Source organism: Eublepharis macularius, chromosome 10 (genome assembly GCF_028583425.1).
Source record: "Eublepharis macularius isolate TG4126 chromosome 10, MPM_Emac_v1.0, whole genome shotgun sequence".
In the NCBI taxonomy this organism is placed as follows: domain Eukaryota; kingdom Metazoa; phylum Chordata; class Lepidosauria; order Squamata; family Eublepharidae; genus Eublepharis; species Eublepharis macularius.
In genome coordinates this window covers 77,679,061-77,691,194 of record NC_072799.1, presented here as the reverse complement: position 1 = coordinate 77,691,194, position 12,134 = coordinate 77,679,061, and the positions used below count along the sequence as shown (strand labels likewise).

General features: G+C 41.5%; 1 protein-coding gene across 3 annotated transcripts in view; it reads left to right on the top strand.

Moving 5' to 3' along the window:
* Positions 1 to 208: 208 nt before the first annotated feature.
* SORBS2 (sorbin and SH3 domain containing 2) overlaps positions 209 to 12,134 on the top strand; it is a 147,026-nt gene continuing 135,100 nt past the window's right edge. For all 3 annotated transcript variants that reach the window (XM_054989734.1, XM_054989733.1, XM_054989732.1), the window contains exons 1-2: positions 209 to 355; positions 7,405 to 7,493. In XM_054989734.1, coding sequence (XP_054845709.1) covers positions 314 to 355; positions 7,405 to 7,493 — 131 coding nt within the window. In that variant the 5' untranslated portion in view covers positions 209 to 313. The remainder of the gene's footprint in view (positions 356 to 7,404; positions 7,494 to 12,134) is intronic.

The following is a 12,134-nucleotide window of genomic DNA, read 5'->3' as shown; positions in this document are numbered from 1 at the left end:
AGTCGCTTGCAAAAATGCTAGCATCATAACTTGGAAAAAACAAACCTTTAAAGGAAGATGCGTCTTGCATATGAGTCATCCAAACACAACAGTGTGAAACCAAATAGTTACTAAACATACGGAGTCAAGAGGTAACTGACTGCCGTGGATCGATATAGTTCAGTTTGCATTTCCTGCACTGTTACAGTCGACAAAGTGAAAGCAAAGCCGTCCGCTGGGCTTTCTCAGAACCTTCCTTGTTGGAACAGACTGAAAACAATGTGGGCACTGGCTTTAAATTTGTGAGAATTGGGCAATAATTTACTTGGGTGTGATGCTTTTCTACTGTGACTCCTTTGCATCTAGATTGTCATGGGTGAGTACTTTAGAAATTACAAGAACAGGCTCAAAATCATAGCAGCTTGTTTACATTTTGTAAATTTTGAGTACTGAAAGCAATCAGAATTATTTCACGTCAGGGTCATAATTCATTTTCTCTGCTCTGTGTAAAGATATGCTGATTGTTCTACTAAAATAATGATTTTATGTATTAAATCTGCAGTTCTGTCTAAATCATTTCTTATAGGTGATCACTCATGATTAATGTTTATTTCTTGAATACTATATATAATTGGATGTATAGGATTTGGGGCAGAAATAGCATTATGAGCTTTTCCATATTCTGTGTAAAGCAGTTTGACAGCATTACTGAAATATAGGGGTTAGTGTTATTTCAGAGGTTTATATTTATGTCTGTTGACTGCCTTGGATGTAATAAAACTTCATTCAAATTCTGATTTTTTTTTTGGTAGGATTTATTGCATCTTATTTATGTAATCATTGCAAAGCAATTTTAAGCCGACATGCAATGAATTCACGAGTGATTTGGCTTTTAGAAAAAATTAAAAACGTGAACTAACTTTCTGGCTTGTTTACATCATTGAGTAATTTATTGTGACAACAAAAGAGAAAGTCATCAGGGCACTCAAACAGCCTGCATTTTTATTCTAAAATAAGTTTTACTGAGTTCATTAGAGCTTACTTTAATTGTTTTATCATTCCCATGTGTGTTTATATATATGTATACCAGATAATTTTTATTCCGGTAACCCATGTCACATAGCATGAGTAACAGCCTCACAAAATGGCATCCATGCTGCCACAGCTACTAGTGCTTCAGAAATTAAAATTTACTCACTATTACCTTCTTAAGTAATTACTTGTCTTTGAAAGATCCTGGCTGTTGAGATGCCTGAAGTTTCAGATGTATACTTCATACGCAGCATTCTGACCTCCTCATAAATCATTAAGTCTGCACCACATAAAAGAATCGAAGAGGCATGTCAGTCTTTTGCTAACTGTCCCTGCCACACAAATCAAAGCCGTGCATTTTGTTGAGCTGGCTGGATTGAAGAGCTGTTTCTGAGCCAATGAGTGGCAAGTCCTCCCTATCCTACTACTTAACTTGAGCAAACGAGAAAAGTTCTCGTATTCCAAGAGCCTTCCTTTAGACTGTAATACAAATGTCCTGTCTCAGCCTTCTCCGGGTACAAAGATATAACTTCTACACAATCACAGCTGTTCTGTCGCCTCCTGTCTGCCACCCTGTAACGTAATAGTCTAATCTCGCCCCTTCGTTTAATGCTGACAGGCCATTACAAATCGTGATTTACCCAAGCATATTAACCATAACCATGTTGTACTGTGGGTTCCTGCATATGATTTATTAACCGACAGTAGTCATTTCTATTTACATAGACACAAGGGGTTTTTGAATTACTACCCCTGGAGAACCAGAGGCTCTCCCCATTATACTTCTCTTTGGTGCTGTAAGAGAAAGTCATTCTTGGGTACCGACAAAATGCTTCTATCACCAAAATAAACGTTTAATTATTTGCCAGTGCCTGGTGACCTATAGATCCTCTGCAAATATTGGAAGACAGCAAAGTGTCTGTGAGCCGCAGCCTGTTCTTTGAGGGCACTTAAGCACTTAACCTGTGCGAATGTCTAAATTCTAGTGATTCGGCTACACCACATTGCTCATTTATTTCCCATTTATAGCCCTTTCAGTTATGATTTTGGCATTCTGGAATGCATAAACCTCTCAAAATGGCAGTGATGTTAATAGGGCATTTTCCCACCTCAATACACATGAACAGAGGCTGGAAAATTGGTGCATTTTCTCCCAAAGTGTCAAATTTTATTTATTTATTTATTTAATGTCATTTATAGTCCGCCCTTCTCACTGAGACTCAAGGCGGATTACACAGTTTAAGATTAGTACAATCGGTATCAAGTACATTTCAATACAGTATCAAGGACATGTCCATAAACAATGTCATAGGGTAAATAGATACAAATTTAAAAGACATAGTATTAGCAAGAATCCAATACAGAGTAGTAAAAATACTGAAGCAGAACATAATCAATTCTAGGACTGACATTAGACAACATGGAGCACTGGTGGCAGGGCTTTTTTTCCAGAGGGAACGCAGCGGAACAGAGTTCTGGCACCTCTTAAAAATGGTCACATGGCCGGTGGCCCCGCCCTCTGATCTCCAGACAGAGGGGAGCTTAGATTGCCTTCTGCGCCGCTGGTATGGAGGGCGATCTAATCTCCCCTCTCTCTGGAGATCAAGGGGCGGGGCCACTGGCCATGTGACCATTTTCGCCGAGGGCAATTTAAACTTTAAAAAACTTCCCCCTTGTTCCAGCTGACCCAAAGCGACGTCATTGAGCTGTCTTGAGTTCCACCACTGAGTTCCACCACCTCTTTTCCCAGAAAAAAAGCCCTGCATAGGACATATTTAAAGCAGCAGATAATATGTAAGGCAATATAGTGATGAAGTCTGTGGTCCCTAACTCATTAGCGAAGCATCTGAGACCCCCTCCCTACGCTACAGCCCTCTCATTTGAGTAATGCACTTATTGAGAGGATCACGCAAAGCATGGTGTCCTGGTACTTCAGCTGACAGCACCAAATCTCAGTGAGTTACAGTAGTGTGCCAGCATCACTTATTTTAGTGCTGTGACCTTTTCAGAGGAATTTTGCATCTTCTGAACAAAGTGCTATATTTTCTATTTGGGTAAATACATCTTTTGAATGATGCAGTCTTAGCACTTGAAGTTGCAGTACGGATTATTAGATTGTGTAAGCATCACTTATATTTTAAAAGGATAGTTGTGTATATATATAAACAGCACCATCAATGTGTGTGTGGTGGTTTCCAGAGTACAAAAGGGTCCCCGCAGTTTATGAGAAAATGGAGTCTATCAGTGGACCGATTTTGTTTTGACGGCATCTTCTGAATACACAGGGGTTCTCTTACGGAAGCCCTGAGAAAGCCTCTTCCAGTTTTATACTGATAGAATTCTGTGGAAGATAATCTTAGAGACCAAGAACTCCGAAGTACAAAGGAACTTTTCCTTACTGAATTCATGAGGGAACCTACCAGCTGGAGCATTTAGGAACAGAACATGTGTAACTTAACTGTCTTCTTTTCCTCAGTAGTTTCATTGTAGTTGTTCAGATTGTTCTGTCAGTCTGAACTGGAACCATGCCTGTCTTCAATATGTTATCAATAGCAGCATGCAACTTATATTCATTGTTTGTCTTTCCATGCCGTTCCACTGACCAAAGGATTCTGTACAGTATCCTTCATTGCCCACAGTTTATGAGGTGTGAGCTACGCTGTCACCTTCATTGCAGTGGGGGGAAAGCAGAATTGCAATTGCAGGATCTATCCAATGCCTTGGTTTTTCATTTGGCTCTTTCATGGCAGTTTCCCAGCACATTAATTCTTTGTTCAACCACAAGTCTGCAGAATTTCGTTTGGTTATTATACTGTCATGATTTGTAGAGAATCAATTTATTTTCCAAGTCACTTTGCTTCAAAGGGGAATAAATGTTAAAAAGCATGAGCAGACAAGTTAGCAGAAGACCCAAATGAAAAAGAAGCAATGCTAATTATGCCAAAGATCACAAACAGTGACGGAAACAAAAGGGACATGGACTATAGGTTATGCTATGCTAGGTTCCATGGAGGATTTCTGCAGACAAAAGGGGGTAGGGTGATTTTTGCTAATTCCCTCTGTTCATGGCAGGACTCTGATCCCTGCACGACGTTCCTGGGAGCTCTCTGTCACCAGAAGCAGCATTTCAGGGCCCCAGCAGGAGAGGGAGGCAAGGAGGTCATAAAGCTCCATTGGAACCAAGCCATTCTCTCCATGGCCTGGCATATAAAGCTGTTCCATGGCCACTTCTGTTCAGCAGCATATAGCAGCTGTCTGATGAGATGATGAGCCAAAGGAGCTTAAGTTTTGTGGAGTCTTAGCCATTATGTGGTTTAGTAAATAAGCAGATGCTCTAGGAGGCTAAACCACCTTTAGAGACAGGTACGTGTGGGCCTCAGAAATGTTTAAGGTTGCAGTTCTCAAACTGGGTGGGAACCTAAAATGGATTGCAAGTTATGACTCTCTTGCAAGTGGGTTTTAAGGCAAGGAGGGAAGAGAAGGACAGTGTGCATTGGAAGCGAAGGCTCAGTGGCAAATTTTGGGTTTCTCTCTGGATAATGGTTGATGTGGCCATGGAATATTGCTCAATAATGCTCTACATTTCTAAATTCTAAACATGAAAAATAAAAATATAAACCTGTTCAATGTTAAATAATGCGTGATTCCTGCATTGTATTTTCAGTAGTGGAAAAGTAGTGTGAATTTACTTTGCAAGTGGGCCTAAAAAGTACAGTAAATTTTGAAGCAGATCGAGTTTCAAAAAGTTAGAGAACCATTGGTTTAATGAATTCAGGCACTTATTTAAGACATATGAAAAAGGTAACACATTGACTTGGTAATTTGCACTAAAGTACCACTGCACCCTCCGGGAAGTATTCATAAAGTCTGGGCAAGTGGCCACCAAGAGATTATATAAGGATACACACAACAGTACTTGCATCTTTGTTGTGCATATTTAGTATTCTCTGAAGGTATCAATGAGAGCTTAGTTGCAAATTGACCTAGCACTCTGTAGTTCCATGTAACTTGAATTTTACTGCTTGCAGTATATGTAGATGCTCAAATTCCTTTAAGCCTCATTTATGCTAGAGCACTTGAATATAAGCTGATTTGGTATTCTTAAAGGTATTGTTATAGTAGGCGAAAGAGCCCCATGGCACAGAGTGGTAAGCTGCAGTACTGCAGCCCAAGCTCTGCTCACGACCTGAGTTCGATCCCGGCATAAGCCTGGTTCACGTAGCCGGCTCAAGGTTGACTCAGCCTTCCGTCCTTCCGCGGTTGGTAAAATGAGTACCCAGTTTCTTGGAAGTAAAGTGTGGATGACTGGGGAATGGCAAACCACCCCATAAAAAGTCTGCCAAGAAAACGTTGTGATGCGACGTCCCCCCATGGGTCAGTAATAGAGATGGGCACAAACAGCAATACGAACAAAAAAAAGCCACGAACAGCCCAATCTGCTGTTCGAGAACAAGCTGTTTGTGAGACCCCATTTTAAATGAACAGATGGTCCTTGCAAGCTGGTCGTTGCTGTTCATCAAGCCAGACAGTCTGGCACCTGCAATCAATCCCCTTGGCAACTTAGGCATGGATTGTCTGAACTCTGTCTGAACTCCTGCTGTTGCCCTGGAAACCCCAATCTTAGCCCAATTTAGCTTGATAGGCAGGTCTTCCTTTCAAGCGTGGAGCTCCAAATTTGTAACAACAAGGGAGCAAAGAGCTCCCAGCTCTGACTTTGTAGACAGTGGAGAGACAGTTACTGTTGGCATTTTGATAGAGAGAGTGCATTGGAGCTTGAATTTTCTTTGTGTGTGGTGGGATAGGGATCTACCCCTTCAAGTTCCAGGGCTGCTGCCAGGCTCTGAGCCAAGCTATTATTTATTATCAGTACCTTTCCTGGTGCCTGCTCAGGTCAGGTTTCTGGGAGTGGTGCAGTAGGGATCTTGACCAAACTTGGATGATGGCTGGAGGAGAGCCTGCTGGCCCCCACAACCAACCAACCACGAACATGTTCGTGAACAGGGCCATGTTCGTGGTTGTTCGTGAGTCCCTGTTTGTGGATGGCAACGAACAACGAACATCATGTTCGTTTTTTCCCCCTGTTCATGCCCATCTCTAGTCAGTAATGACTCGGTGCTTGCACAGGGGATTACCTTTACCTTTTTTTACCTATTGTAGTGGACAGAGTGTATGTTTTAAATAACCAAGAACTGTTAAAAACCTATCTGATATTTTAATACACATAATAGTTTTATCTGATTTGCTGTATGATTTATAACTTCCACTATGGCCTCTGTGGGCCAAAGCCTAAGGCTACCTGCTTCAGTGTGAACAGGGGGGCCATGAGTATATGGACTCTAGAGCTCACTCAACACTGATGGCTGCTTTTTAGGAAATGAGATTGGTGCATCAGAGACCCGCTAGACCTTTTGCTTGGTTTCGTTGCATGTTAAGTATCAATACACTACCCAATAATTGCCAGTGTATAAATTAATAAGCATCCCTTTGTATTTTCTTTTTAGTGTTACCATTCTACAGGATATAACCAATGGCTTTTAGATTAACTATTTTGAGGTAGCAATATCTCTTGAGCAATTGGTTGTCTCTGGGACACTTATGCGGTCACATGCTTCCTGTATCAAAGGCACTTCAATGTAGAAAAAAACACAACAATCTCTGATGGATTCAGCTATGCAGGAAGAAGATTCATTAGAATATGTGTGAGCCAACATGGATGTGAAAGTTGGATAGTGGATAGTGAAGAAAGCTGACTGGAAGAATATTTATTCATTTGAAATGTAGTGTTGGAGGAGAGTTTTGCGGCTACCAGGAGTGTCCAAAAAGACCAATAAGTGGGTTCTAGATCAAATCAAGCCTGAATTCTCCCTAGAAACTAAAAGGGCAAAACTGAGGCTATCGTACTTTGTTGGAGGTGACTTGACGACATATAACACGCACACGCCAACATATCAAGGTCTTAAAAAGGCATTAAAGGAAGATAAAGGAGAACACTGGTTTGGGTCCGTGGATGCAAGGGTCACTGATCTTTCCCAGGGATCTTTTCTGTGTGGACTAACAGTTACATGGGTCAGGAAGCTACTGGATCCAGCTGGGTGACAAAAAGCTGAAAGTAAGAAGAGGCAGAAAAGCTAGCCACAGTTGTTTATAAACTAAGTGGGAAATAAGGCTTGATCCATCAGAACAAAGGCTTGGGATGTTTTCCAGTCATTAACAACAACAACATTTGAGTTATATACTGTCCTTCAGCGGAGGAGTGAAGAATCAAGCCCCGCTCTCCAGATTAGAGTCCTACCACTCTTAACCACTACACCAAATAATAGGTTTGTTTCATTTGTTAATGATAATGATTGTATTGAAAAATGTGTTCTGAATTGCCTTTCATTTTAAATGCAGCAGGGGAGGCAGAATTCCTACCTGCTTGATCGGTTGCTTGCAGCTGATCTTCAAATAAAGACCGAACAATTTTTGAAGGCCACTCAGAGGTAATTATAAATTAGAGGACACCTTGGCATTTAAGGAGGCTGCCAATGTCAAACTGACATAACTCTTTCAATTATTATAGATTCTGTAGATCAAAAAATAAAAGTGTTTTGGGCTCACTTGTTCTATTTTGCAGAATGTGTTGCATATTCACTTTTCACCTTTTGCTTTGTTTACCTCTTTCCCATGTGTTGGCTGCCCAGCACACCATGTTCCAGAAATGTTATTTAAGTAAGAAAGTTGGCATGTATACTGCATGTAACTGCTTTTAATTTTTTTTTAAGAATGAAGCCAGTTTTAGATTGCCAGATGTTCCTTCAAAATGCCAAGAAGTTGAGCTCAGGTTTCTTACAAGGTGACATGTTTTTGCTTCTTTTCTAGGGATCCCAGACCCCCAGTGGGGGCTTCCTCCGCCCCCACTCCCCACACCCCGCCCCCGCTTACCTGAGCAGCAGGGGGTGCACCTTCCTTGCACGTTCCCCCATGGTGCGGCACACTCCTGTGTGCTGCAGCCACCATGATCAGGCCCGTTTTGGCATGGATCGGGGCCGCTGTCGAGCGCAGGAGCACTCCTGCACTCTGCAGCGCTCAAAACAGGCCCGATCCATGGCAAACCGGGTCCGTTTTGAGGCGCTACGGAGTACAGGAACGCTCCTGCACTCCGCAGCGCCCCAAAATGGGCCCATTCTGCCACGGATTGGGCCTGTTTTGAGGCGCTACAGAGCGCAGGAACGCTCCTGCACTCCGCAGCGCCCCAAAATGGGCCTGTTTCAGCATGCCCATTGATTTAAGTATCTGCAGATCAGGGCTATTAGTAACAGTAGGTTTTACGATAGCCTGTTACACGTATTGTACTGATAAAGACTACTGGAATGATATTATAATTATGTACAAACTAATTATGAACATCTGCTCTTGAGAGTCCAATTATAGTGTTGAAAAACAAATCTACATTGAAATAATCAACTTTACAAAGTTATGAGTTGAAAATACACCTTCTAAGTTAATGGGGTAATCATTTGAATAAAATTATTTTGTTCCATTCCTTTACGGTACCCCTGTCATCTCATTTCTTTTCATAATATTTCTACCTGATGGTGATGATGAATAGATAGCATTAAAACTGCAGACAGAACTGATGTACGCAATTACATGCAACAGATGCCAGGTAATACTACAGAACTCTAGGAATTACTTCAGTGGTGCTTTCTCCAAAACAATGAGGTCCCAGGAGGCCATTGCTGGATAGGTATGGTCTAGATTTGGGTTGCCAACTCCAGTCTGAAAAATTCAAGATTTGGACGTGGTACCTGTAGAGGGGACAATTTGGGAAGGGATTTCACCTAGAATCTACAGTATACTATAACATCTGCCCTCTGGAGCTGCCATTTTTTTCAGAACTGATACCTGTGCTCTGGACAGTAGTAATTCTGGGAGAACTGCCTGGAGGTTGGCAGCCATAGTCTAGATCCAGGGTATGACTTTGCCTGTTTGAATTTGCCTAGGAATTGTGATCTTCTTAAGTCCCTTATCCAGGTAGCCCCACTTTTAGAGATTAAGCAGGTGTGGTGGAACTCTCTCCCACTGAAAGCCATTATTACTACCTTTCTGGAATCAGGCCATGTCTTGGTTAGGTGAGCTTTTAACATCCGCTAACTTTTGTAATCTGACTACTACTGGAATTTGTATTTATATTGCTGATTACTTAAATTATCATGGAGCTTAAGAAATGACTGCTAGGAGAAGAGTTCTTGCACTGGACCCAACCCATAATGCTGAGTGCAGCTTACCTACTTCTCCTTTCCTCTATTTTGTCCTCACAACAATCCTGCGAGAGAAGTTAGGTTGAGAGAGTTTGACTGAGCTTCATGGCAGGGGAATGATTAGCGCCCAAATCTCTCATGCCTATGATAAACATTGTTAATATATGCAGGAATGCTATTTGAGTTTCTCGATGCGGCGTCCCCCCATGGGTCAGTAATGACGCGGTGCCTGCACAGGGGACTACCTTTACCTTTTTAGAGCCACATTAATGAAAAATTCACTTTCCATTTCATTTCCACTTTTTATTTTTTCAAGTTCTCTGTGCATATCTGTAAATTTTTTTATATTCTGGCCCCAGACCAGTTTGCGTGAGTAACTTGGATTTCATTGCTTCCCCGCTCCACTTGCCTCATTAGAGCTCTCTTCTCCATTTTTTCATACTGGTATTAACAGGTTTACTTTATTTTATTACATCATGCATTTAGGTTACTAAATGTTAATTGGCAACTAATTTTCTAATCACTAATTAATATGTCAACTGGAAGAAAATCTATAGCATTGTTGATCATTAATTAATCAGAAGAAGATCTAAATGGTAATCATGGGTAAATGATGGGTCAAAATAACGGGGAAAGTAACTGGTTAGATGATCCAGCCTCATAGCCAGTTGAAGTAAATCTCCAGAGGTTTTAAGTTAACAATTGCCAGCAGTTAAATGCAAGCTGTTCGTGATCACTTGAGTTTTCCAGCTTGATTTTCTTGGTCATGTTTACTTTGGCTATTTATAGAGGGAAGAATAGGAGCAATTTTGCTGTAAATAGCAACATGTCTTGTAGAACTATATTAGGTATAAATCAGGAGGCAACTTTATGGGTACAAATTGGGGGAACAGCAGAAGCCATGTCAGTTTTGAGTAGGTTTTTTTGTAGAAGAAAATGGCAAGTGTTGTCAAAATAGCCATTAGATTGCTGAGGAAGTTATCATTAGGCCACAGTGCAAGCATAGGGCATTATGCACACATCTAGCAGAGCAGATAGTCCTGTCATGTTGTGTGATTCTAATAACAATGCATGGAGCAACTCTTTGTTTTTGGTAATATACGTAACAGGTTTGAATCCATCTTGAGGGAACAGTCAGATTCATAATTACACAGTGTTACACAACATAGTACTATGTCATTGCTTCTAAATATTTTGCGTTCTTTCATTTAGCACTTAAGGTGATCCAAGGCACGCTGAGTGCCACAGTGATTTTGCTAAACCGCATTACTCTTGAAAGTGAGTACAATGCACTTACTTTGAGAACCACACATAATACAAAGCAATATTTTTAGAATTGTTTATGTCTGTTTCCGAGCTGGAGCAAGATGGAAACAGGTTGGCATGCTTGGGTTTCACTTAAACAACTGATTATAGAGTCTGATTCCATTTGCTGTCAAGGACTTGGCACTGTGGCACAAAGGAGCTATTGTTCTAAGGTAATCTTTGACCGAGACCTTGATAAATTCTGTTAATTCCTTACAATACCATAGATCCGGTCTGTTACTTCTAACTTTGGTGTAAAGTAATATGCTACACCTAGATAGCTTCAAAGGAGGTGTGCACTTTCCAAGAGAAGTACGAGCAGTGAGGGGAGGGAGGCTGTTGTTCCTGTGTAACACACCTGCCTTATATCAACAACTAGAGTTTTTGCCACTTTTCCTATCTGTTAAAGATAATTGAATATATTGGGCTGTGTGGTCCCCACAGTTGTTAAGAAATGCACACCTTGATTCCCCCCCCTCCTTTATGTGGACTCTACTTGGCTTCCATTGCCGTCTCTGCATTGATTAGAGTGAATGCTCTGGTCTGAATGCCATAATATTTTTTTAGCCATAACTGGGCAGGGTCATCCTTGCTGAATTCAGATGTCACAACAACCCTCTCCCCCTCTAGCAGAGAATATGCTTAAAGGCTTCCTGGTGATGAAAGCCTTGAATCAAGCTCCCGTTCACCCTGACATTTGAATCCAGGTGCTTTGACCAATTGGAATTTATTTCTTACCCACAAATTAGGATTCAAAACCTCATTTTAGTCCCAGATTGCGAGTTAAGAAGCAGACTTCAGTTCAGCCAGTTTGCATGCATGTAGGTATCAAGGTGAACTGCCGTTTGATTGGAGGTTCCTCAGTTCAGTCATGTTTGCCCATAAGGGAGCAAGAAAGAGCACATAAGCGTGGCAACATGAAGAAGAGCATGGCTGATGACGGACAGGTCATCATCACTGGCAAGTGCCAACCTCAATCTGATGAGAGCCTGAGCTCTTCTTTGGGGCTTGGGAAAGCGCAGGGACTTTCTCTGACATCATACCAAGCCTCAACTCTTAAGCAGAGTTGCACCCTTCAAAGTCCATTGAAGTCAATGGGTATAGAAGGGTGTAATTCTGTTTAGGATTGCACTGCAAGATATTCCAAAATGCATGGGATATCTCAAAGGTTTCTGAATTCTGTGAGGCTGTATGAGATAAGGATGAACTCTGTTCTCATTATCTTGCTTAAAGGCAGTGAGGAGGAGGGTTTGAACTGCACAGAGCATTATGTCCAGCAAAAACACATCCAGAGTTCTCACTGGGCGAATGGTCTTTCCCTTGCACATTTTGTGTTTCCTTTATAAAAGCACAAAAGCATGCTGTCGGATTTCTATGACAGGACGTTGGCTGTAGTTGTTCCCCAGTGTTGCTTGACCTCTGCATGAGTTCTGACAATTTATATTGCCTGAAATTAGTGAACCTCCAAGGGTACTGGTTCAGTGAGGCCTCTGGCAGTGGCCTGTGTAGCAGCAACGAACCATGCCGTTACACAGTCGAAAGCTGGCTTTCAGATTTCACATGGTGCTTGGGGTT